General features: G+C 40.1%; 2 protein-coding genes across 9 annotated transcripts in view; one reads left to right on the top strand and one right to left on the bottom strand.

The window, feature by feature from the left end:
- Positions 1-214: 214 nt before the first annotated feature.
- Positions 215-9,693, bottom strand: cep41 (centrosomal protein 41). 2 transcript variants are annotated; one of them, XM_044192807.1, is made up of 12 exons: positions 9,541-9,693; positions 9,171-9,234; positions 9,018-9,065; positions 7,541-7,602; positions 6,665-6,731; positions 6,300-6,444; positions 3,421-3,587; positions 3,266-3,333; positions 3,011-3,125; positions 2,648-2,655; positions 2,440-2,566; positions 215-1,807 (listed from the first exon to the last, which is right to left on the bottom strand). In XM_044192807.1, exons 1-12 carry the CDS (start codon positions 9,571-9,573, stop codon positions 1,680-1,682), a joined length of 1,032 nt encoding a protein of 343 aa, XP_044048742.1. In that variant the 5' UTR covers positions 9,574-9,693; the 3' UTR covers positions 215-1,679. The 2 variants fall into 2 exon arrangements, with proteins under 2 accessions (XP_044048742.1, XP_044048741.1); XM_044192806.1 differs by having other exon boundaries at positions 2,440-2,655; positions 9,541-9,692.
- A 95-nt stretch (positions 9,694-9,788) lies between these two features.
- The window catches only part of poc1b (POC1 centriolar protein B), a 46,116-nt gene continuing 28,476 nt past the window's right edge, over positions 9,789-27,428 (top strand). For 2 of the 7 annotated variants that reach the window (XM_044192812.1, XM_044192813.1), the window contains exons 1-10: positions 10,119-10,439; positions 10,882-10,966; positions 11,697-11,868; positions 12,109-12,288; positions 12,645-12,752; positions 13,010-13,125; positions 13,390-13,523; positions 13,694-13,762; positions 13,898-14,049; positions 14,444-14,521. In XM_044192812.1, the coding sequence (XP_044048747.1) occupies positions 10,416-10,439; positions 10,882-10,966; positions 11,697-11,868; positions 12,109-12,288; positions 12,645-12,752; positions 13,010-13,125; positions 13,390-13,523; positions 13,694-13,762; positions 13,898-13,993 (984 nt within the window). In that variant the 5' untranslated portion in view covers positions 10,119-10,415 and the 3' untranslated portion in view covers positions 13,994-14,049; positions 14,444-14,521. Of the gene's footprint in view, positions 10,021-10,116; positions 10,440-10,881; positions 11,018-11,696; positions 11,869-12,108; positions 12,289-12,644; positions 12,753-13,009; positions 13,126-13,389; positions 13,524-13,693; positions 13,763-13,897; positions 14,050-14,443; positions 14,522-23,241; positions 26,926-27,428 lie in introns of those variants that run through there. The other 5 variants (XM_044192809.1, XM_044192811.1, XM_044192814.1 and 2 more) reach the window with 5 other exon arrangements.

Raw genomic sequence — 27,428 nt, 5'->3', positions numbered from 1 at the left:
TTCACTCTGGGCGTGTTCCAAGGATATTTCAATTTTTCCTTTTTTTGTTTAAACATTTCTATTTTTAACAGAGTAAGAGGTGTTTACAGTTTAGATAAGTCTTTCTCTAAACAGTAGATTATTCAAGGTGATTTAATCAAAAGTTATAGAACAAATTATTTGTTCTGACATTTCACAACTGCCTTGTTGACAAGGAAATAATTCTGATAACGCAAACAATTATACACTTTATTTCACATTCATTTTCAAACAAAATCATGTGATCAGATCGTTAATGTGAGTTAAGACTAATGGTGAAAACAAATTATTCATCACAAAAAAAGTAGTAGTCCATATTTACATACAGGAGACTGTAAGTGTAGCCAGGGAAAGCTGACCAAGAACCATACAAGTCACTACCATGCCAATAAAACAAAAGGCCACAAATTAGCAATACTGTTTTTCAAATGCATCTGTGGGTAGTGAAGTGCTGCTTGTAATTTTGTTACAGCCATGACAGAATGTCCATTTCCTTCCTTTAGTGACACTGCAATTTTCTGCAATATGACTGTCTGTCTATCTGTGTGAAGGCTTCAACTAATCAGTTAGTGTGATCACAACTTACAGTACTTTGATCACACACACACACACACACACACACACACACACACACACACACAAAGAAAATCACAGTCAAGTAACAGAATAAGCGGACAAAAAAAGTCTTCATGACAATATGGAGAAAATTACAAAAATACAGCACAACTTTTCTTAATTTTACAAAATGGATCAAGCTCTGTAACATTATTTATATAAATTACATCTTATGTAATATATAGATTCCCAGCATATCCTGTCTCCAGCAAAAAAAAATAAAAAAAAAAAAGGGAAAAAAAATTGTAAGATTTGGTGGCTGTCATACTGATGGTGCTAAACAGGACTATTTTTGACATAATAATGTTAAAAAAGACAAATACATATTATAGCCACTGAATTAATCTGTACAGGTTCATCAGCTGGTGAAAAACAATGGATGAGAATAGTGTTACATGAAAAATGTAGTTGAGTGCAAAAAGATCCATCAGCTTTCAGGTTCACAGATGAGGCACTGTGCAAACATTGAAATATACACCATTTATTAAATATAAAAAAAATAAAATAAACATTAAGGGGAAAATGCTACAATTTGACATAAATCTCCAGAGGTGAAGATGAAGAGTGCAGTATTACACTGGTTGCCGATGAGTCTGAAATGAATTTTTTTGTTCTGTACCTACAGATTTTTTTTATTTGTAAATGTCGTACTATTGTGCTGTCTTAAGTAGAGTTGAAATTATTTTGGTCATTGTTTTTGTGTGGTGTTAATTACTTTCTCAAGGTGTGTGTAATTTCCAAAAAAATTCACATTCAGCATCTGTGTCAGAGGATTCTGGAGTAAAAGATGGTAGAGGGCACCAGAAACACATATGTGGGTATACATACATATGTATGTATACAAGTTGCTTTAATAAAGTAGTTGTGGTGTTTCCTGTCCACCTCTGACAGTACAGCAATATCGTGGAAGATTATTTTGCAGACTGGGACCAGAGGTGTGTTTCTTCACAGTTATGGAGCGGAGAAATGTAACCTGAAATAAATGGACTTTGTGTTGGAGGCATGTTTGTTTGTGTTTATCTGTGTGGTAAAGGGGGAGGGGGGTGTTATTTCCAGGGTCTACTGCTCTGAACCCTGGCGCTGTCCCTCCCAGCTGTAGAGGAACTCTGTCGACTCCGAGTGCTGGACGCTTTAGACTGGGAGCTGCTGGTTGACATGCGGCTGGACATGCGGCCTGCAGTGAACACACATGCAAACAATACTGAAGGGTAGCAAAGCGATGTGACAAAAATAACATTTGTGAGTCTAACTTTCTCTAAAAGGTGAAAGCTTAGTTTATAATCTATAATTTTGACTTATTTCATGGAGCAAAAGCAGCAAAAATATGGGATTTCAATCAGGAGGGATGGGCCACTCTGAACTATCCCAGCCCCATTTTGTGATATAGACTGATTAGACTGGTCTGTAACACTTTTATTTTTTGGTTCCCATATTTTCCTATAATTTCTTAGAAAAGACATGATATGCAACATTAAATTCACGGGAAAGTTGTGATTTGGTATCAATTATAGGGAAAAAGAATGAATGGAGAAAGTGTCCAATTAAGCACTTCCAATTAATTAATCCAATTAACTGCTGGCGTAACCTAGAGAGTTTTTGTGCATACAATCATAGCATACAATCCATCACATGTGGAGAATAACGTTTCCAATAATACATGCATTTACTTTGATTTAAATTGAGCAGTTTTTTTTTAAGGAAATTCCTCTGGATCTTTAGTACCAAATTACATAGTTTTTTTCTTTCTTATTTAATTAAATTTTAATCGGAAAATGGAATTTTGAGTTTCTGTCAGTGTGGTCTTACTGTTGGAGTTACTGGGGATGAGTATCTCCTCCAGCTGCTCCTGGACCTTGGCCAGCTCGTCTGATGTAAACCGCCACCTCTTCTCTGCTGCCTGCGGCGGCTGCTGCGGCACAGAGCTCTTCTTCCCCTTTGATGATGTGGGAGAGGACAAGCATGAGGTCGGGATGGAGCCCGTTGTCAGCCCTTCTGGAAATTTCTGAGCAATTACCTTGAGACCTAAGAGAGGGCAGCAGAGTGGGATGAAAGCCCTTTTCATACATGTAATCTGCAACAGTGCTGCCTTAAAATATATATGTTTTTTAGATTAGTTTGACATAGATAAGTAACATGCATTTTGCATGACTTGACTAACTTTTAAATTACTGTATACAGGAAATAAAATCCCCTTGAGTTTCACTAGATTTTCTATCAACTAGTTTCAGAGTGGACATGTCCCTTAAAATCCAAATGTTAGCTCTAGCCCCACTGACAGCTACAACCAAATAGCGGTGATATATAGGATACATGGGATGACATCTTCACAATGGATTAGATTACTTAAGTAGACTAGACAACTTGAGCGATACCTTACCTCCAGACAGCATAAACAGATTCTCAAATCCTCGTTCACACATGGTGGTGGCTGCCTGGCTGGCTATTCTCTCATCTTCATCATACACGATGATGATCTTCCCAGCTGCATTTTTCTTCACAGTTTGTGGGTTAAGTTCAGACAAGTCAATAGTCAGTTGTAACTGCGTCACTTCACATTGATTCTGTTACATAAAAAAAATGTCGGAAAAAACAGGACAGGTAAACACTGCGAGCAGTTTGTGTTGGAGGATACATATTCCAGCACTTCTTTGGTGTAGGGGTTCATTGTTCGAGATAGCATGGCAATGGGAAAACTGTGTGCTGTAGAAGAGAGAGATGATTAAAACAACAATAGAAATTTTTGGCATAATAAACTTGATGACCTAGCTTCATGTTCTTGCCACATACCGCTGATGATGTGGCAGCGGCCGTATTGGTCTCGGTCCCGTACGTCCAGCAGCAGGTAGGGGCAGTCGGCGTAGGGCCTGTCAGCAGGCTCGGGGTTGAACACAGACTCATTCTCCATCTTCTGATTGTTCCTGTTGAGGTTCAACTCTCCCACTCCGCTAATAACACTGTAAGCGGTAAAAGGTTAGAGGCTGCAATACCTGTTACAGACTGTTCAGAAGTACAGGGTTATATGTAAATGTATTTAAAATCAATTTAATTAATGAATTCATCTTTTTATTTTTTTTGGTGACTTGTGTTATTTATTCTTATTTCTTTCCGTTCTTTGTTTGTATGTGTTTTGCTATGTACAGCTCTTTGTATGTAGAAAGGATTGTGTAAGGAGGTAGGAGGTTTAGTTTTCCATCAGCTACACTCCTTGAATAAGTTGTGTCATTTTAATTAACCTATGTGGCTTCTGTTATTTTTCATTACAAAATATATTGATAAGAGCATGTATTATGTTAAAATATACTCATTTTAAAACATTTAGAAAAGTAACACAAATGGGCGTTGGAGCAATGTATTACATGAAATTATTATTATTATTTTTTAAGTGAGTGTAGTGCAATGTAAGTCATTTTTTATTTTGAGTCTCTTCGGGGGGATTCTCTTATATAGAAATGTCTTTTGGTCCAGCACTCTTCATGTTAATAAGTAAGCAATAATGCACAATTAGCTATCCAATATAAGAAAATAACAGATGAGACAAGGTACATTATTGTTTATGATGTAAGGGTACCTTACCATTCTTATGCAGTGGCAACTTAGCAAAGAAAACAAAAAGGAAAAAGTGAAAATAGTCATCCATTTATTAAAATGTGTTTGCCTAATGTGACGGGTTTCCTTAAATTTCAGTTAGTTTAACTGATGTTGGTGAGTTTAACCATTATTAATATAGCATTAAACAGTATTTTAGCTTTACAGTTAGTTAGTCTAATGCAGGTTAGACAACCATGTGCACTGATTGGAACCAGTTAGTGTGAAACCAGAGCCCAGAGGGAAAAGACTGCAGCAAATAAAAGTATGGAGCTGAGCCAAACAACACTTTAGAGGCACACCACTTTCCCCTTCTGTAGGTTTACCCCAGCACTGCCCTACTTTCTCTCTCCATCTGTCCTCCCCACAAGGTGAGGGTGACCAAAAAGCTCTGTCACTACAGAGTCTGTGGCCCCTGGAGAGATCACAGATAGAGTTTCACTCCTGGGGTTCCTATTCAAGCTGGAGGGGGGGAGAGGACGCAGGTGAGAGGAGGGGACGCCAAGAAAATACTGAGGGAGGTTATTGTGAGGTATACAGGAGGCTGGGGGTGTGGGACAAGCAGATGTCTTAAGGGACAAAAAGTAGATGTACAGTATGTTGAGTGCAGATACAGATATGGTGGGTGTAGGGTTACAGGTGGGCTTGTGGTTAGGGGTTGTGATGTGTTGGATGCTGGGTGTGACTGAGGGTGATAGTGTGAGCCTGTGTGTGTGTGTGTGTGTGTAACACAGTATAGACACAGTAAAGGAGTGAAAAAGTTTATAGCCATGGATAGAATAGTGGGGAAGATAAAGAATTGAGAGTAAAGGTGCTTTCAGACAGCGAGCAGTTGCCGCCGCGGGAGTGCAACCCGGTTACTTCCGATCCTACCAGCCTGTACACCACAGGCTGCTGCTATCCACTATCCACCTAGTATAATCTCATTATTCACTTTCAAATTTAAAACGTTCCAACCATCAAAAACTCCAAATGCAGCGGCAAAGAGCTGTACGCATTCACGATAGTGGAAGCCGCCCTCCCTCTCCTTGCTGGCTGCAGCTGTGTTTGAATTGAAAACAATGGAGGCAGCGGCGACATCAAACGCTTGCTGTCTGAAAGCACCTTAAATTGTGCATCTATCTGCATGGTGTATGAACAGAAGTTAAAAGGGTCAGTTCACCCAAATTACAAAAATACACATCTTCTCACTTACCTATAGTGGTACTTAGCCATGCAGATAGCTTTGGTTTTATTTGGCCAGATTTTGAGATATTTTATAGACAGATATAACATTCAACAGCAAAATGTTGCAATTACTCTGAATTATCCAAAGACCTCACTGTAAAACAGTTTTTTCCTGAGTAACAGGGACACTGTTTCTGGAATGTTTTGGAATTCCTGTGAATTTTGTTGTATTTTTGCCTTTTTTGGACAGATTGACAGCGCTGACACACAGAAAAAAGGGATAGAGGCTCTCTCTCTACTGAGAGAGATACAGTAGACAGATATGACAATAAAGGTAGCCAGCCAGACACAAATCACGGACACTGCAATTGTGCAGTATGTGCCTTAATCACTGGGCCACCAGTATAAGCTTTTTGAAAAACAAAATACTTTTCATCTCCGTTGTATTGGGTTGGGGGCAGAAATCTCAAAGGTGAATATCTAAAAAACTGGGCAAATAATAGCAAAACTATCTGCATGGCTAGATACAACTAGAGATAATGTAATTTCACTGAGCTGATCCTTTAACACCAATTGTTATTGTGTTCTCAATATCAGTGTGGCCTGTATAATTGTAAAAGTTCTTAGCCCACCTATGACTGTAACTCCAAAACCCAAAAGTCAACCAGGGAAGGTTGCAGCTGCACATGCAGGGTACTCTACAGTTTTCAGCACAGCTCAGAGGGCAGAGCATGGCACTAACACCAGAGACAAAGGTACAGTTCTCTGCAGCGCAAACACACTCTAAAGTATTTGCCCTCATTATACAAGGTATTTTGCATAAAAGTTGTCCAGCAAACTATGAGTAATATGGTGTGTTGTGTACAGTATGACGGATTCAGTAAGGCTTTAGAGGGTGCTGAGCTGTACAGTACCTTAGCAGTGTTGACCTGGCAGAGTAGCAGATTTCCCTCGTGTCTCCTGCATCCTGGCGATCTGAAAGAGGTGACGCCTGTGGAGAGCCGTTGGTGTGTTCAGAGAGACACTCTAGATCTGCATCAGACACCACTGACAGGCCGTCTGCAAATCAGCGTGGGAAATCAACAGATTGTCACCTACAGTACTGTTAGAGACTTAAATCCATTTAACATGCAGTACATTACAGTAAATCCAGTACAAGTAATGTTAGTGGCCCAAGTTAAATTTGTTTTAAAATGTTAATGACCCATTTGGTATGAAGCTGGAGATGGATAACATTTCACAATGTTAAATGAATAAGTAATTTTGCCAGATATGTTACCTTCTGGGCCATGTGATTCGCTGTCATCACTTTCATTCAGGTCTGAAACGGAGGCTACCTGAAGTATCTGGTGTGAAAAACAAGTTTAGAAATCAAAGATGCTTGTACTAGGAAGAAAAACTACAAAGAAATTCAAAGTAGAATAGTATCCTGCAGTCTGTCAATTATTAAAGGCAGAGTATGTAGGATTTTTCCGTGAGGTCAGTAAACGCAACATTCAAAGTTGTCCCCACGGTTGCCCCCTCCTCCTCAGCTCAGACAGAGAATGCGACATAGAGTATGACTGAAAGAGAGAGAGCAGTGCTAGCGACAACAAAGCAGTGAATCAAAGAAATAAAACCTTATTTTCTGATTGTTTCACGGTGGTTACGTTCTAAAGCACCTCCTACACTGTCATTGGCTGGAGCTACACACCACTGACCAAAGGTTGATGCTCAGAAACGTCCCGAACACAGCAAACTAAGAAGAAACTAAGAAAATACAGGCAGAGGGCAGAATCTCTGCAGATACAGACACCGCCACACACTTCAAGTGTTGATTGAGAGGGATTATATTTGTATGAGTCTCTACATTGTTTTTTTTAGGAAAATCCTGCATATTCTACCTTTAAGCACTGTAAATGGATCAGACTTTCTCAATGCGTTCATTCCATCATCTCCAAAATATAGGCAACAAAAATAACAGATGGCTGGATTTTACTATGACATAAATCTTGCAGGACGTTACAGTATCGAATCGAGGGTCTAAGGACAAAGGGTGTTGTATGCTGTACAGATTGTAAAGCCCCTTGAGGCAAATTGTGATTTGTGATATTGGGCTATATAAGTGAAATTGACTTGGCTTGACTGTTGCAAGGAAACACACACTAATGCTTACCAATTGTGCAAACGTTGTCACCTTTAACCGCTTGAAGATTTCATCTTTTCGATACCTGTAATCTGAAAAAAAGGGAAAAAAAACAAACAAATAAATACTTTAATCTAAGAAACGTTATAGGAGGAAGATATTAACTTTGCACCTTCAGTCAAAAAGTCTAACCACTGGTCTAATCACTGTGACTGATAATTGCATAAACTAGTAAAACAACTGTGATAATTACTTTAGCCATTGCATGCAGCTGTACACACAACTCACCTGGGTCTTGCAGGTCCTCCCTCTCCTCATCCCCCTCTAATGCTTCACTAAACCTCTGCTCTACCCTGTCTGTTCCCATGCTACCTTCCAGCCAAAGCTGCCAGTACTACACCCAAAAGAGGCTGCTGAGACAGTTTTACGTGTGCTATTGTACTGGTATTATCCACAGTGTTACCTCACCAGCTCACACTTTCTCAAAGACCCCTGCTGGCACCTGACCAGCATGTCCCCACAGTCTGTGTCCAGTCACATAGAGGAATAATTGTGGACAGCAGTACAAACCTCCATTGGAGAGTGAAGGAATCAGTGTCATTTATCCCTGAGAAATCAGAGGACGGGTCAACACAAAATGTCCACTGTCCACAAAGAACTTATTTAACTGGGAAATATCAGTGGGTTAGAACTTCTCCGGTTTACCTCTTGAAGTAGACAGGCAGAAAGAGAAGAGCAACCCACAGATCCTTGGGATAATGAAGTTGGCATATCTTACCTTAAGTGCACAGCAAATAGTTCTCATTCATCCACATTACACTAAGAAAAAGACCCATAGGAGGGCTTATTTTACTGTAATTGGATCATGTGTGAGTTTTACACAATCCTGCCAAACTGGACTATCTGATCCACCTATTCACATTTGGGCAGAATGGAAAGTGTTTATAAGATACTAGTGGACTGAACTAATGTCATGGGTCCAACAGTCTAGGGTAGCAATCTAGTAGCCCTGTGGACAGAGACACTACTCTGTACTTACTGGGTCAAACCTGTCATCCAAGCTGCTACACGTGTCCTTGTTAAGTGTCCGTTAGGAAGACATCGAAGCTGTTCCTATCTACAAGGAACCCATTGTGAATTGTGAATCTCAGACACAGAAGTTAAAATTTGAAGACTTGGAAATGGTGGTTTGGTAATGCAAATGCAGCCATCTTTATGCACCGGTTTCAAAGATATCCCATAATCAAACACATCCTGCAGATTCAAGTTTCAAGTTTACATTTGCATTCTGACTATTCTGAAAAATGCAGTTGAAATTAATTTTTTTTTTCTTCAGAAGCCAGATTTAAGAACTGACAAAATGCCAGACAAAACATAAAACATACAACAGATGTATGAGTGCATCAAACAAAGTACATATAGTAGAGTAGAAAGATAAAACATGATACTTATAAACATATGTACAATTACTTGCTTGGTCTGATTCCTCTTCAAATTAGTTACTCACTTTTTTTAATCTCCTCCAGTTTTTCCATATACTTTGTAAGACTGCATCCTATTACATACAAATGAGGCAACAATAGCATTAATAAATGATTTTAGGCATAACAAATGGCAGTAGTTTATAACACTGTAGTACATCTGTACATGGACAAGATACCTGTGTCCAGCCTCGTTTTGACATGTTGATACTTAGCGTTTTTCGGTATCCTTTTTTTCATGTACTAGAAGGAAAAGACAACCATAGGTTTCCGTTAGCTGTATGACCAGAAACAAAGACTGGGTAGCAGCTAACGATAGTTTAGCCTGCGAGCATGGGAGCTTTTAGAAACGTCATGATTCTTACAAGTGCACTGTCGTTGATATGGTGACTTAACACTGACCATAGCTAACTAGCTAGCTTGCTAGGATAGCTACACTTGTTTTTGTTGGCCCACGCTGTATTCACATTACATGATAATATCGATAGTGCAATATTACCAGTTAGCGGGTAAATAAAACAAGTAATGCTGTCATTAAACTAACGTTACCTGCACACTGCCGATTCCCCGATTTAGCGACATCCTTTCAAACCTAAATGCCAAACATCAATTTCCAAATTTAACAATCTCGGTGCTGATTTGTCAGTGATGTTTCAAGGGCCAATCAGAGAAGCTGATACTGCGCCACTTCTCCTTTTTGTTTCATACGATATGGCTTGCTAGTTGCTTAGCAGCGGAAGACGCTCCACCTTAATGACATGCTGCATTCATGTCACATAGATATAACCGTAACGTTTTTGAGTAATAACAATTGAAAGTTCACAAAACAAACTTCCTGGCACGTTGGCAGCGCCTTGGTGATTATACCCTTGATCGCTATTAATCACCAAACGCTTACTTAATATTCATGTTTTGTTCTGTTCATTTTGTTTTTATTTGATGTCACTGTATTTGGCTGCGGACCTCTCCTTCAGTAACTTATATAAAGCCTTGATTAATTGGATGTACCGCCGAACTCCGAACTTCATAGTAGGTTACCATTCTTATTCACAACTTGAATGGTATTTTCAAGTTGTGAATGGAAATTTCATATCGGATTCTCGTATCTACCCTTTTTCAAATGTTTCATGAATGCAGCACCCTTCTCATCGTTGCCACAAGATCAAGCCACAGGTGGCTAGTTAGTTAGCTAGCTGTAGAAATAGCGGGTGTTATTCGACTGCTTATGTAAACACAAAACTCCGTTTCCATTTAAAGTTCATATAAATTCAACACAGGTTACTAAAAGACTGTCGACTGTGTTATCTGAGTTCGACAGGTCAGGTCTGAGACAGTTGCTGAGGGCGCACTGTTTGACAGCCATGGAAGTACAGAGCAGCGGGGTGGTTCAACTTTCCCTCTGACAACTTTAGCTCTTTTAGCAAATGCCCACAATGGCGTCTGTTTTGGTAAGTATATTTGCTAATAGTTTAGTAAAGGCTAATGTGTGTACTTTTGATAACGTACACTGGTGCTAATGGTAGCTGAGTCGGCAAGTTTGCTAGCTGCTTCTCTGCTAAGAGGATTTGCTGAGTGGGGCTGTCAAACATACCTTCGGTTAAACTCAACATAATAGATTTGCTTGTCGGTATGGTAAATAACGTCAGCTCTAACTTCAGCTCTTCACGTTTTTGTAGTGGATGATTTTCCATCGAATACACACAGGTCTAGTCTTAACAGTTAGAAGTGCTGTTAATTTCACGACTGTGCTATCCATGGGAAAACTGCCTCCTTCACCACCCCTTTTCTAAACTTCTTGTGAAACAAAAAAAAAAATAGCTAACTATTGCTTAATTAAAACTGCAGAAGAAATGCAGAGTTTTCCTGACTGACTGTGCATTGTCGTTGCAGGAGGATCCAACCCTTGAGAGACACTTCAAGGGGCATAAAGATGCTGTCACCTGTGCAGACTTCAACCCAAACCGCAAACAACTGGGTACTTTCTGCTGCCACTAACAAGCTTTACAAATTCACAGATGCCATTCAGGTGTTCTTTGGCAGTATGCAGATAGTTTCCTGTAATCATATGTCATGCTTTTCCCTCCCACAAATGATAAAATATGGGTTTAGCATCCCTGTTGAAAAATTCCTTTTCTCACTTGCTATAACCTGAACAGTTAAATTAATGCACAGTTATGTAATAGAGTAATCATGACCATAGTATTTAGTAAAATAATCACTGTCAGATCTTTAGTAATAACCGTGCAACTTTACTGTATATGCAAGCCACATGTACAGTACATGATATTTCTAACATTTTATTATTATTATTATCTGTTACTCAGAAAACCTACCTTTTTCCTAGGATGGTCATTTTGGTTTCTGTGACAGTGATGTATTCTCTTGGCGCTTTGATGGTACATATTGTTCTTGATGAACACATTGACCTTTGCAGAAGTTTAACCAGTGACTCTTTTAGGATAGCATCTCTAACGACAAAGCGGACCTTCCAGAATGCTTGTGGTCTGATTAGGCTCTTCTTTCATATGAGATACAATTAGAGGTTAAAATTTAGCTCTCTTTATTCACTGTAATTACCTCTTTAAATACCAGTAATTAATCTACTTAATTAATATACTGCAATTCTCCAGCAGGAAATCTGTACTGCGTTTTGGGTAAGTCTTGACGGAATCTTCTCCTTTCGTCTTTCGTCTGTCTCCCTCTAGCCTCGGGGTCAATGGATAAGAGCCTGATGATCTGGAATCTGGCTCCAAAGGCGAGGGCTTTCCGCTTTGTTGGCCACCAAGACGTCATCACTGGGGTGCAGTTCTCCCCCTTGGGTAACCTGGTGGCTACTTCCTCCAAGGACAGAACGGTCCGACTGTGGACACCTTCCATGTAGGCTCACTCAAGTCACTTTTGCTACTTTAATCAGGATCTCGAAGATAAGTGGACTGTAACATAAAATGTAAAACAAATGGTCTGGTGCACAGTTTGGTGCATCAATATACTGGAAACACAGTAAACTGGCAAGAGGGTCACATGTACCGTGCAGGCTGAGGCTGCATGGCATGTGTGAGTGGGAGAGGCTGGGTTTTAAATCAGTTGTATTTGTTATCATGTGCCTGTGTACCATAGGAAAGGAGAGTCAACAGTGTTCAAAGCCCACACGGCCGCTGTACGCAGTGTTGGTTTCTCCCACGATGGCCAGAGACTGGTGACAGCGTCTGACGACAAGTCGGTCAAAGTGTGGAATGTTCACCGGCAGTGCTTCGTCTACTCTCTCAACCAGCACACCAACTGGGTGCGCTGTGCCAGGTACCACCGCATCCTCAGTAACTTATCCTGCTGTAGTGTGTTTGTGTGTGTGTGTGTGTATCTAGGTTACCTAAACATATCTTTACCACTTATCCACTTTCATCCAAGGACAAACAAAAGATAATACTTATGCACTTTTTCTAAACATTTGGCGCTCTACTTGTTTTCAGTCCTTTTAAATGTTTTGAATCAGACACTGATGGGGACGAGTAGATAAAATTCTGTGGTCAAGATTGGATACAGTGTGTACTGTAAGTGCGTGTAACTGTATGTGTGTGATGCTGGGAATTGCTGAAAAAGTTATTTTCCCCTTACTTGGTATAAGTAGCATTTTTTATTTTTTTTCCTTACGGCAGGTTTTCTCCAGATGGGCGGCTAATAGCTTCCTGTGGAGACGACCGTGCCGTCCGGCTGTGGGACACGTCCACCAAACACTGCATCAACTGTTTTACTGACTATGATGGGTAAGTATGAAGGTAACAACCTGGATTAGGGAGGTGGAGAATGTAGATTCTGATTTCAGATGAAAGACCAAAACATCACTGAATATTGTTAGAAGTTTTAAAAAAGGCTTTACAAAATTGATGTAAAAACTAAATCAATTTAGTATAGTCATTGCTTTGTCTCTCCCATAGATGGCATTGTTGTGTATTATTTACACACCAGACTATTAAAAACTGCTGCAGGTCACTGATTCCTCGTAGTGTTTTTGTTATTCCAGACCAGCAACGTTTGTTGATTTCAACTCAAGCGGCACCTGTATTGCATCCTCAGGAGCTGACAGTTCACTGAAAATCTGGGATCTACGGACCAACAAGCTGATTCAGCATTATCAAGGTATGTCAAAATGTCAGAGCTATTATAACGCTATATATCCAGTTGGGAAATTAAGTAAATACCAGAAATATTCTTGCCAATATCTCTAGAATATCTGTAGAAGACTAATTGTATTCCCACTTTGTCAGCAAAGGAATTAGCTTACCCATTATCCTGTAGGGTACTAAAGCTTACTTAGATTTCTTACTATCTCCTGTCTTAGTGTGAATTGCTGTTAATGTGCTTTTTTTTGTGTGTGGCTTATTTTTGTAACTTTTGGATCAGTCCACAGTGCAGGAATCAACAGCTTTTCCTTCCACCCGTCCAACAACTACCTGATCAGTGGCTCCAGCGACAGCACTGTTAAAATACTAGACCTGCTGGAGGGGCGCCTCATCTACACCCTCCGTGGACACAAGGTGATGCTACAACACAGCTCAGTTCACCCACAGACATCAGACACCGTCAGACGATATAGGCAGTCTGAGCAGCATTATTCCAGTTCCAGTATATCCCAGGATTAAGTCCTTGATGGTGTTTGTCATGGTAAGTTTTCTTATTCACTAACATTGTTTACTTTGTTTTTCAGGGCGCTGTAATCACAGTAGCCTTTTCCAGGGCTGGAGATCTCTTTGCCTCGGGGGGAGCTGATGGTCAGGTTGGTGTTACATGACTACAAAATGACCCTGTGTTCCCCATAGCTTGTAACTTCAAAGTTATCCTTTTACTTTCTGTAGTAGAAAACCTGAGGAACTTGGGTCATAGAAGTTCTGCTGGTCCCTTGATCCCCTAGGTGCTGATGTGGAGGACAAACTTTGACACCAAATCCTACCAGGATGTCCTGCAACAACACAGCCGGAGGTCCACCCCGATCCCCCACCCCACCTGACTGACATTCACCCCAGAGGACCCCACCTTCACCACCCACAGCCCACAGCCATTCAGGTCAGTTCAGTTTTACTTAACTTCATATGCAAATTATTTTCTGTTTAGAATGATTAGGTGCTAGTTCCGATTTGCTAATATCATAGTAATATACAAGCTTAACTAGTGTATTTTTACAAACCACAACATCATCTACCACACAAGCTAATCAAATAATTTCCTGGCCTGCAAACCATCAGGAGCACTTGTTTTATTAGAACTGACCAATTACAACTATTCACATCCCTTTACTGCACAGACAAGAAATATCTAGTGAAAACGACCTAGTTCACAGTTAACATTCCACACAAAACATCTGTGTGTTCAGTAAATTATACTGGTGAGAAAACCATGACCATATGTTGTAAATGTTAAAAGGGGAGCAGCTATATATGACTTTTCTTTTTCTCCACAGATCAGTCCAACAGTGGCAGACACTCAGTCCACTGATCCGCATGTCATAGAGTTGGGCCAAGCTCTTCACAGCACCACGGTAAGCTGGCGTAGTAAATCCACAGACACAAGAAAACAAGCCACACCCACAAAACCACAAAAGTTTTCAAGTAGGCTCCATGTGGAGTATACAGAAAGAAAACAGCATTGCTTATATTTATTGATTCGTTGATTTTATTTTCCCACCTACCATAGCTAAATATGCCTACAGTGAAACTGAAAAGCTCATAGTAAAACTGGGGGCCTTGATCCAGTATTATAGATAGCCAAGATCACGCCATATAAACAGTGGGTGATTTAAACAGCTGTCTGTGGAGATTATGCTTTACTAAGCATGTGCCATATGCAGCTGCTACTCATCATATCAAAATAATTACATTACTACTTTTTACAGCCTGAAATTAAAAGTTTGTGCCTGTTGTATATGGGACACATCGTCATATTCAAGGTTGTGTCTATTTGGGGTGTCCCCATGACCACCAGGTGGCAGTGCAGACCAGTCTTTAGTTTTGCCATCATGCTGCAGCACTGACACCTGCCTCAAAGGACAACAGTCCATTCACTTGTCAGAGATGCAGTGATGCCAGCAGAAAGCATCACTCTGCTGTCTGTCTTTGCTCTTTTAATTTGTGTTTATCCTTTCAGCACCACATTACATAACAACATGCTACTACTCTAATCATACAATTCTGCACTTTCAGAGCTGCAGAGCACATCTACAATTCCATGATTACATTTTGGGTTTTAATTATCTTAAAATGTGAATGTAAAATGTGAAAGTTTTCCCTATCTTGAAAGCTGCATTACAGTTCAGTAAGGGTAAAATTCATGGGTCAAGTTTAAATGTGACTTTTTCTTGACCAAATAAAGTTTTGATTTTGTCAAACTACCCAAATACAACCACAGCGGGCCCCTGAGCGGTCTGCTCAATTTCCCTTTACAAGCCTATTTCTCCAACGTTTTCAGATTCTCTCTTGTATTTGTTTTGAACCTTGTGAATGCCACATTGTGTTTTCCAGATCATTCCTTTCTGTAGTTTGTATTGTTGCTCGGGAAGATCTGGCCTTGAACTTGAGTAACAAGTTCACATTATGTTGCAAGGTAAAATCCTTGATGTGAATTAGTGCTATCTGCTTATCCCACAAATGCTGATCCTGGATAAATGGGTAGAAACATGAGACTGATGTAGGTGGGTTTTAATGTACAGATTTAATGAGTATTAGGAAAACAACATGCTTTCACAGATGTAAGGTTGCGTGGTGAAATATCTTATCCACTGCCATGTTAAAGACCATAGAGACCTAGATCATTAATTTGCTCATGGTTGCTGTAAATTACACCAGAGTTTGTTGTGTATTTCTACTAGAATAGTTAACTGGCATGACATTTTGTTTCTAGCCTGTCATCTAAGAAAGACAAAAGCCTACTCTGGTCATGATTTATTAATGTGAACTGAACTGTAAATATTTAGACATAAACAGTGGTAATGTAGCTCTCACTGTGCATTACTTAATGTAGCCAGCCATCACTCACAAAAAGCTTTAAACCTCTATCCATTTATACAGTGCACCATGACACAATCGTAACGAGAAATCATAAAACAATGGCTTAATAAATGATAAAAATCAAATTCAGTCAGGGGTGGACACAATTATCAGTGTTATTATAATCAGTGTATAATTGTGAATTATCATTGTAAATTAAACATTGAAACTAGCATTTAATGATTCATAGTAATATTTACATTTGTGACTTTTTTTTAAAACTCTAAACTAAAAGTCAAGCCGTGTGAAGTTGTTCGGTAGGTGAAGGTGTAGAGTTCTTTGCACCGTTGGGGGACTGATATGGAAAGATGTTTCTATTTACTGTTTTCATTGTATGGGCATTGTTATGCTCTTAGAAAAAGTGACTTTGTACGTCGACTGAACAACCGCAAATTTTTGCTTTTAATGATTCACTTATCCCTTAAAAAGAAACATGTTGACAAACGGAGTCTACATGAATTATAGCTCCTGTTGCAGAGGTAGTAATTTTTCTTTGGCGTGCTGCCCTAACTCACTTACTGTGTCTGCTGTGTGGGTCGGAAAGCCATGAATGGACCAAGCCAAGTGGAAGTCATTTAGAGTCAGGATGGCCAAGTCACATAAGTGGTTTTGGTTCAAGACTCCAGTAAACACACAACTGCAGAACAGCCATTCATATCTTGAAATGTTCTGATGTTAACATGGAACTGTGTAGATGAATGGTTAGACTAGGGGCTAGTTTTAACCTGCAGTGAGTATCAGATAGATAGGTTTACCGTTGCGTGTCATTTCTGGTAAATTGTCAAATGAAGGAAATTCATTAAATTGACTGTTTAAATAAATTTCCACAAAATATGTATTTCAATTTATGTTTCTCTACTATTTATTTGTGATTGATATAATGTATGCAAATATAATGTCAGTCTAAATAGCAAATGTAAATGTGTCTGGTAGCTATCTTTTAGGAAAATGTGTCTGGCGTGACAAATTTTATAAGTGCGATCTCAACTTACTAAAAATGAGAAGAAGTAGTTACTTGGCATTGAAACTGCAGTATTAAGTAGTTGCCATCTAAGACGGAGAAAAATTAGAAACTGAGAGAAATTTGCAGATGTGTTTTTTGTTGAAACTGTTTCACCTAACTGTGCATTCATACTGCTGTCGGCAAGAGCATCAAAGTGACTGGAAGTCAATAATTTTTTATGTGAGCCAGTGGCGAACAGCGGCGCGTCTTGGATGGTGTGGGGACGTCGAGGAAAGTTGAAGTCCGGGCTTTAAGGTATTGGAAATTAGAAGTCCTCCGCTCGAGAGAATTCCAGAGAACACAGTCGTGTAAACTTTGGTTCTGACCAAACATTAGTTCCCATGCGAAATGGAGGAGAGGCTGATAACTGTGGCAGGTTTCCCAATAATCTACAACGTATCCCAGTTTGCGTACAGGAACATAAATGATGCTGGTGAGTTGGTGAAGTGCATTATATATTTTTTGAAAACAGGAGGGAGTACCATGCTAACTTCAGCCCCAAAACATGCCAAACAGTGTTGCTACTGCGAATCAGTCTGAACATAATTAAGATACCGATTGACATACTTGTTTGCTTTGCGGCCCCTTTAAATAAAGTTTGCAAGACCAAGCATTCGATCTACATCAGAATGTCCACGAATCTTTCGACAACATTGTTGGCAGGGCAGTCAGAGCAAATTTTAACTCTCTCACCGGTGGCGGTCTGAACGCACAGTAAGACCACTGTTTAGGCAGATTTGGCTCCTTCTCTCCCTTGTTCTCTCTGCATCTTCCCCCTCCTCCATTTCTCCTCTTCCTTCTCTGTGTTGCTGAAGGAGCTCGTCTTTGCTCCCTGTATGAATTGCCCAAGCGTGCTTGAATGGAAAGGCTCGTGAGAGATCAGAGAGAGAGATGGATAGGAATTGAGATCAGAGAGATGGGAAGAGAGCAGGAATCCACGTGCCGGTGCCCTGGCCCCCAGGGACCCCAACCAACGCAGCAGCAGCTGCAGCCGCAGCTCTAATAATAGAGTAGCTGGAACTCTGACTGCCTGTTTAACTCATTGACTAACTCACTGCACCCTGGTGTCACACACATTTCATACATATACATCACTTTTATCCTTGCCACAAATAGCAAGATGAATGCTGGATCCTTACATGATAACTCACTAGGCTTCGGCGGTATCAAGGTATTACGGTATACCAGGGTATTTAGAAATCCCGAAGATATGATTTTCAATACCGTCAAAAATAGATGGTAACAGACACAAAGACCGACGCTCCTCTTTCTATTAAACTGATACGGAGATGCTGTGTTGAGGTTAGGGTTGGGCGACTGCAGATATATATTCAGGTGTGTGTGCAGCAGGAGCCCCCCCACCGTAGTTTCAGAGATGAAAGTTCATTACGTTCCACAAGCTCTCTCAGCTTTACTAGTCTAATAAATAAACAAAATACACTCACAAAATGTCAAGAAAGGAAATATTCTTACTTCTATTTTCCCTATTAAACTGAAAAATACAGCCATACACCTTCTGAATTCAAGTTTCTTTCTTTCACCGAACTAAGACTAGCTTACTAGCCGTGTTAACTTGTCATAAAACACACTTTATTCAAACTCGACAGAAACAAAATAAAACTCACCAAAACGTCTTGGTTAGTCTTTCTACTATTTCAACAATCACCAACTCTGGTTTGGTCGAAATAACCCTTAATTCACGAGTTAGATGTGAAAATATTCTGGCTATACATGCTTTTTCTCTGCCGTCGCTGGCCTCTAGCTATTGGATTAGTTCGCTAAACAAGAGTCTGTCGCTGAGCAGCGGCTCTCACTCTTTCTTTGGAGGCAGACCATTAAAAAACAAACAAAAAAAACCAATCGATTGCCGATATATACATCCAATCGCCCAACCCTTGCTACGTAGGATTGTTTCCAGCTTGGGTGATCCAAACATTTCCAATAACTCCAGAGCGTTGTAAAGTCCAAAAGTCAAAATTTATTGAAAAAAAGATATATGTAATAATTTCCAAAATTCACAACATGTTTTTAATCTAAGAAAATATTCTGCTTCAATCCATATTTTTTTTGGCCCGCTTGTTGCACAAAAAGGGAGGCACGCACCAGTATTAACGGGGCGGTCTAGCAGCAGTGTAACAGCACCATAACTGATGAATTATATTTAATAAAGAAAGTTGATTTAAAAAAAAAAAGAGTAACTCCTTTAATCCAATGAATCACTTTATTCAAACTGAGGATTTTGTTCGAGGATTTATTTATTTTTTTTTAGGGTGATGTCATAAAACAACCTCAATAGAAGCTTCGAATATGAAAAAATTGCATTTGGTACAGCACTAAGTAGGCTAATTGCATATTAGATACACAGCATTGTAGGCTAGCTAGACAATGTCACACCAACCCGACAATAGCTGATGGGTTTGAATGCAAATGTAACTGGTCAATACTACTCAGACTACAAACGTACTACAAACGGAAACCACATCACTTCTGATACCAAAATCTTGTCCCTTGCCTACAGATTCTGCATTCATATGCAAAAATATGTTTATAGAGATTAATGCATGCTACAATGACTTCTATCAGTAGCAGCTCAGCTCTTACATTGTTTTTGTTTTTTACACAAATACTGTCATATACCCCAGTGAAATGTCAGGAAGTTATGAAAAATAGATACCGCCCAAGCCTATTTCTCACTGTTAGTGCATCAGCTAAATGTGTCAAAATGTAGCTTAAAAACACACACACACACTCACACGCACGCACACACACACACACACACACACGCGCACACACACACTCTTCTGACTCATTCATGCACATCCATCCCTTCTCCATGCCTCCTGCTGCTTGTTGTAGCCTCTGTGTGTGTGTGTGTGTGTGTGTGTGTGTGTGTGCAGTTATGTCAGTGGGCATCTGAGTGAGTGATCGAGCCTGCATGTGTGTTTACATAGTGTGTATATGTGTCAGTGGATATGCAAATTTGCCAAGTTATATTTATGAGTGTGTGTGTGTGTGTGTGTGTGTGTGTGTGTGTGTGTGTGTGCGCGTGTACTTAGGGTCTGTTTCTGTGCGTACATGAGTATTGGAGTGTGAATGTGTGTGTGAAAGTCATTCCTGTTTAGATTGGTTCAGAGCAGGGAGCCCCCAGTGCTACTCCTCCTGTCAGCTCTGATTTCCATCACTGAGGAACTCTCTCCTCTCCTCTTCTCCTCTGGTCATTTCCTACTCCTTTCCTCTGTCTTCCACCGATGTTGATGTCCTCAAAGTGCTTTCCCTTCCGTCCTGCGTCCGTGTTTCTCCCTCATTGCCCTAATGGGTGCAAGCGTAGGCGGAAACAGAGAGAGGAGAGGGAAGGGACGGGAGATGCAAATGGCCTGAGGTGGGTACGTGGGCGGCTGGATGGGGAGGTTCCTGCACTCACAGTTCCTGCTGCCATTGGTGACCTTCTTGTCCTTAATTTAGGGCCATCTCCTCTTATCACTTATGCATTATTTTCTTTAACTTTTTCTTTTGACTTCAATGGCACTAAACTCAAGTCTGTTCACAATGTTGTGTGTGTGTGCTTAATTGTGTTTAAATGTCCTTATATGGCTGAGACATTGTCGGATTTTCTTTGAGGTGTGGATTGAAATGACAACCCTGTCCATATACTTTTGTGTACTCAGAATCAGAATCAGAAATACTTTACTGATCCCCGAGGGGAAACTCTTTTGTTACAGCTGCTCACTATCACGTCAGTGCACACAGGAATAGAAGTACTAAGCAAAAAATATAATACACTATAATACAGGTAAGATCATTTAAGTACCAAGTAGGTATAAGTATAAAATTAAAATAAGTGTAAAGTACAAAGTGGATTACCGGTTGATGATAAGTATGTACGGTATAATAATACAATGTAATAATATAAGTAATAAGTAGTAGTGCATGTACTGTCAAGTTAAGTGTAACTTATTAAGTGTATATTGCACAGCAGTAATAGACCAGAGTATTAAACAGAGAATATTGCACAATTATTTCAAGTATTACAGTGATGTTAATGATCCAATGTCCAGTTTACTGACTTAGGGTCATACAGACTGACACTTAGAGGGAGGAGTTAAAGAGTTTGATGGCCACAGGCAGGAATGACTTCCTGTGGCGCTCTGTGGTGCATTTTGGTGGGATGAGTCTTCTGCTGAAGGTACTCCTTTGTTTGACCAGCACGTCATGGAGCGGGTGGGAGACACTGTCCAAGATGGCATTTTTTTTTTTGCTCCAGCATCCTCTTCTCTGACACCACCGACAGAGAGTCCAGCTCCACCCCCACAATGTCATTGGCCTTACGGATCAGTTTGTTGAGTCTGTTAGCGTCCGCTTTATTTTTTATGTCCCTTTTTTCCAAACATCCCAATACAAATCAGCTAATAATATCAATAATAACCAAACAAACTAATAATCTTTAGTTTTCGAATCACGTGTGCAAACATGGGATGACCCTGCATGAGAAAAGCAAATACTATACATGAGGCCTGTAGGGTGCTCTGATGTTGTTTAACTAGTGAAGTTGTCTGTAATGTCATGTAAAAGTGCGCACAACAATACAATTCTGCATGGTTTTTGACTTGCCAGTTTGTATGGACAGGGAGGTGAGGTCAGTAATGATGACAGTGATGTGGCAAAATCACGAATGTTTGCTGTCCTGGCTCCACAATGGTGGAATGAGCTCCCCATTGACATCGGGACAGCAGAAACTCTACACATCTTCTGTCGCAGTATGCAAACGCACTGTTCACACTGCACCATGACCCATTAATAAAAAAAACAAAACAAAAAACAACTCTTTCTATTTCTCTTATTTTCTCTAAATGTAGCACTTGAAGCAGTTCAGCATATTAAAGCTGATGTACTTGTGTAATTTTTGGGTTGTAGCCACATGGTTGAATGCACTTATAAGTCGCTTTGGATAAAAGCTAAATAAATGTAATGTAATGCATCAGCTGTGGCTTTATCACCTTCCTCTTTTTCTCTCTCTGCATTGGCCATTAAGCTTTGCAGTGAGCTAGCGGCACTTGCAGGGCTCAGTGCTTCTGAATGGAGAGTTATCAGCAAGCACTATGTCATTACAGAGCAGACAGAGGCCCAGGGTGGTGCCCTCACTCTCCATTGACATTACAGAGCTTTGATACACACACCAGTAGCTATAAAGTGATGTATCTCATCTACAGCCATAGCTGCTGTCTGTCTGTGTGTCCTTGAGCACTGAACCTTTTCATACTCTCTCCTTGGAATCTACTCTGGATAACAAATCAATCTACAAGCATACATATTACATTATTTATTTTTAAAGGTAGCAATGTGACATTGTTCAGTTTTTCTTATACAAGCTATGTTTCATTCATGTCTCTGTGACAGTGACCCCAAATTTGGATTCAGGGACCCCCAGAGGTCATTGAGGCCTCTCAATGACCTCTGTGGTTAGAAACTCTAATGTTTCTAAATAAGTTGAACTGGGTTAAAAATTGATGCTTAGCAAAAGTAGTCTGTTGGGCACTTCTTTAAATTCTAAACACAAACTGAAATGTATTTCTTGGTGGTTGTGTAAGTAAGTACCTTTGTTGAATTGTGTGACTGGGTGTTTCTTAAAATGTAGTTCAGGCTGCTCCAGTCTTTCCTCTAGTTGAGTGGCAGCAGAGAGTAGGCGACAACATGGAGAGTGTCAAACCCATTGCACTGAACAGATATCAAGTCAACTGTGAAACACATGAAGAATGGCAAGCGTGAAATGAGGCCAAGGAAGACAGAGGAGTGTTATATGTGTGTGTGTGTGTGTGTGTGTGTGTGTGTGTGTGTGTGCGCATGGTGTACCTGTCTTTATAAGGACTGAAATGTCTACGTAGGTAAGTGAAAATCCTCCAAAGGAGAGCACGTTGCTAGTTGCAACTTCAACAAAATGTGGGTTTGAAGTTTGTAGTACAACAGTTTTGGTTAGTTCAGTTTTAAACACGAGTTTAGAATCAAATTTAGGATCAGATTGAGGCTACGCATCTAGTTATTTAAGTTTAGCTTTATAGTGTTGAGGCTAAAGGTTTTTAATAATACTGCTGATAAATGGTTCTCAAAGCTTTAGCAAGGCAAATGCGCGCGCATGTGTTTTGCAAGTGTGTGTTTAAGAGGTGATTAGATAGCAGAAGTTAGATTTGGTTACTTACGCCATCTCTTGTGTCCTTGCAGATGTTAGCTGTGACGCCAGTTTGACCAGACAAGGTGTCCTCTACTGGACAGGCCTCCTGTCACAGACCTCTGTGTGTGCATTTGTGGTTGTATGCCCTTCCATCGTGTGTGAATGAGAGTATAATCCTTATCATGTGTAAAGTGGGTGAAGTAAGTGTGCTCTGCTGTCATTTTTAGTGACTATTCAGGCGCATCCATCAACTACGGGCATGCAAGGCCATTCATGTTTGTGTAATTCCAGTGTGTACGTGTCTGCATTTACACAGACGGCCCCATCCCCACTCCTCGCTAGCTTCCTGTGCAGGGGAAGTACAGGATATTGGATGGCCCGGAGGTTTAGATACCAGATTTAAGTGCTGTAGAGGAGAACACGAGTGACAAGACGCAACGAAAATGAGCTAAAAATAGTAACAGCCCTGGGGGGGAGGGGGGTTCACTTTCCACTGCATAACACCCTCACACACATATCCCCACACACAAACATACACTGTTACACTCAAGCAAACATGCTCGTGCACACTCAGTGAAAGCACAATCAAATACGTTCATTCATACTGTATTCTCTCATACACTGTTAAAATCACACTGACTTCCCTGCTTGCATGTACGCAACGTTAAGAACTCAAATAGCTACAGTTATTGGTAAGAAGATGAAAAACAATCCAGCATGTCCAGTTTGAGTGATCCATCCAAAGCTTTTCACCTAAACACTGCTATAAGACAGGATTTTACAACGGAAGTTATCATGGTGACAATCATTTCATCCTTTGTCTTGACAATGGTCACGTAATAGAAAATACGTGTGTGCTTACAAGTATTTGATCTGGCAGCGTTATGTGTTGCCAGATGATATTGCATTGCGGCAAAAGTTGAGCCAGCAAAAAAAGTTTGGCCAAACTTACTGCCAGATGATCCTACATTTCTTGTTGGAGCTCTCTGCACTAGGACGTCAGATAGGCCAACTGTTCACTACCAGCCCAGCACAAAACAGCAAAATAAGAGGTAAAACGGTGACTGGTGGAAAAAGGTTGAGCATTTAGCTAGACAGAGATATTTTTCTCAGGAGAGGTGGAGTCCAAACCAGAGCTAAAAGTGCATATTGAAGTCCCGTGGGATGCTCATGTTGCTCGGTGTCTGCTGCATGTGCAAATAGGCCTTTGTTTGGCATAAATAAGTCAGGTGAGATCCTCCTTCTAGTGGGCAGAAAGCACTCAATGCAGCTGTAAGTATTTGATGAGACCTTGTGTAACTGGAATTTTTTCATTCAACCTTTATTTAAATCTCGAGGAATCATTGAGGGCATGCCCTCGTTTTCAGTGATCCCAAGTACAAAACAGAATAAATACACACAAAAAATAAGTAACGAGAAAACAAACAGATAGCAACAGAACACAGTTAAAAACACTGGATATTACATGACTCCTGACCAGTCGATCACCCCAATGACAGCTGAGTCAAAGCGGAAACCTGTCTTGGGACACGGCGTACGTCATGTAATGCTTTGTTTTGCTGCAAGACTCCCTATAGCAGCTCCAGTCTGCTTGGTGCCGGCATGCTAGTGTTCAAAAACTTGATCTTCCTCATCAAAAATACAAGAGGAGGGCAAGCCTTATCACTAATTCAAGAGGATTCTCTCTTCGGATTCCCATCCGTCCTCCCCCCTCACCTCTCTCACCCTTCAGTGTTTTTGATAGGTTTTCAATGTAGTGAGTTCCCGGGACTCTCAGGTGGTCATTTGAGTGTGTTTGTTGACAAATTGTAGTGTTAAACTCGTGTTTAGGGATGGCTATTTTATCGATACTCTTATCTATACTCTTATTGGTTCTTTTTCATTACTAAATAATTGCTTTTTGAAAAATATGTTCTTTTCACAACAATTTTGAAATTTCTGAAATAGTGCTGAAATGATTGGTTGATTAGTCAAATGACTAATTAATCATAAATCTATTAACTGTTAGCCATTTGTGAGGAAAAAATGCCCAACATTTACTGCTTCCAGCTTCTCAAATATTACAATTTGCTTCTTTTTTGTTTTATATAATTGTAAATTAAATATGTTTGGGTTCTGTAATGTTGGATGGACAAAATAAATAATTTGAAAATGTCATGTTGTACTGGGGAATTGTGAGAGGGAAACATTTTTTTCTTTTTTCTCACATTTTAAAGACTAAATAAGTAATTGGTTAATGGAAAAAGTAATCAACAAATTAATCAGTAATGAAAATATACATTTGTTGCAGACCTACTCTAAAACAAACCTAAAGACTAATATACAGTATTGTATTTTACAGTGTTGAAGGACATTAGAGACCCTGAAGACCTTGTCATTTTGCATACTGCATTGTTCTGAATGTGTAGAATATGTAGAATGAAGGTGAGACACGTGGAAGCATGTGGCTTGATGACGATATGGTAATGGTACGATCTGGATCAGGATCTGTTTTTAAAGTGAAATACCAACAAGAACAAAACTACGCCAGTGACTCCCAATGTCAGTATCAGTAAATTGGTTTATATCCAGCCCTATTAAAATGCTTAAGGGGTGACTTTGTGTAAAATTCATGTGATGGGCAAATTCATAAGATGACCATAATAAGCCTGCCATAATGGGGGCTGCCCATTGTTGCTTCGTAGGTCCATTGCTCCGAAAATAGGCACATGGGAGAAGTTTGCCAGAAAGCCTTTCTGCCAGTTAACACGTGGTTAACGTTGTGAAACGGTCGCAGTTTGGTTAGGTTTAGGCACTAAAACTACTTGGTTAGGTTTAGGAAAAGATCATGGTTTGGGTTAAAATAATAAGTCAACAATGACTTTTCCCACCGTTTCCCACAGGACATGAACAGTGGTCTCCTGGATGAAAGTCCTGTGTCGGTGGGGGTTTTGCCCTTAATAGGCTATCTTAGGCCTTCGGAGCAATGGCCGTTTGTTTTCGGGAATAAAAGGCCGTCGGAGCAATGGCATGGTACCGTCATAATATGGTTTCATGTTTTTCTCCTTGACACATTACAATTATTTCTGAGCTGTTTAGTTTGTTTCCTGTTACTCTAAGAGCTTCCCTCCGTACATGTCACCTCCGCCATCCTTCCACATCCAACCAACCCCCAGCCCTCTGAATGTGCTCTCTCAAGGGTACATCTTGTATCCTCAGGGGCCTCAGGGGAACGTGCTGACAGTCGGTCCACGCAGAAGGCTAAAAATAGCCAGGCAGGTCTATTACAGGTACCAGGGACACCTGAAAGGCAAATGATTATGTGTTTTGTTTTCTTCCCCGCTTGCTGTTATCCCTGCCTGGAGAAATGGGAGGATGAGAGATGAAAACAGAACTTGGATGAAATAAAAAAGAGCAGACACAAGATTTGATTATGTTGTGGTCATCTTGCCTGTAAGATCCTGGCAAGGAGAGAGAGAGAAAAAGACGAAAAACATTCGTGGAACTCTGCCTTCCCTTCCCTTCCCCTACCTTTTTAATGATTCTGTTTGTGTCCTCGTGCAAGGATTGAGTCTTTGAGTGTGTAGATTTTCTTCTCTATTTGCCTTTTCCATTCTCTCGTATGTAAGTCCCAGTGAAGGTTGTTAAAAAAATAAAATAATACAAAAGTATTTTTTATACATATCTATTGTCTTTACTTGTAGGATTAACAAACCAAGATGACCATGAATTGAACTCAACCAAGATATACTCTTCTGATAAAAAAACCTTAATAAAAACACCCTTTTTTATGTTGACTTGGCTTTGCTAACTACCACCCCTTCAAATGTGCCAAAAAAGGAAAACATCTTGCATCATGTTCTGGGATTTCTACATTTGCCATTAGAGCAACATTAAACTAAAAGATGTTTGGCATTTTTCCTGTTCTGTCCTGTTGGCAAAATGCATGAAAATCCACGTTGCCATTTTTGGTTTTCCACTGTATGTTTGTTGAAAATGTGGTTGATTGTTTAAACGTGAACCGGCTAATGTATTAAGGCCTAATAATTGTATTTACTGTATTTAAGTTTATCTAACTGTGGTGGACAACTGCAGTCACACCAATATAAGGGAACCACGAGTGTGTATGTGTGTGGAAAAACAGGCTACCTTAATATCTGGCAGTGTTGCTCGCTGATGCTATTTTCTCCCTGAGTGGAGGCAGAGAGGATGTGGCCCGGTGAACTGCGTAGGCAGATCAGACACCTCATGGCTCTGT

Source organism: Siniperca chuatsi, linkage group LG4 (assembly GCF_020085105.1).
Source record: "Siniperca chuatsi isolate FFG_IHB_CAS linkage group LG4, ASM2008510v1, whole genome shotgun sequence".
Taxonomy (NCBI): domain Eukaryota; kingdom Metazoa; phylum Chordata; class Actinopteri; order Centrarchiformes; family Sinipercidae; genus Siniperca; species Siniperca chuatsi.
This window is presented reverse-complemented; position numbering and strand designations above follow the sequence as displayed.

What these genes read in the sequence shown, in the direction of transcription:
- cep41 (XM_044192806.1), bottom strand. Translation starts at nt 9,573, where the DNA reads ATGTCGCTAAATCGGGGAATCGGCAGTGTGCAG. An exon ending in CCAAAGAAGTGCTGGAATAT is followed by an intron (nt 3,126 to 3,265) that starts GTATCCTCCAAC and finishes CAAACTGTGAAG; the next exon opens with AAAAATGCAGCTGGGAAGAT. An exon ending in CATCCCCAGTAACTCCAACA is followed by an intron (nt 1,808 to 2,439) that starts GTAAGACCACAC and finishes TGTTCACTGCAG; the next exon opens with GCCGCATGTCCAGCCGCATG.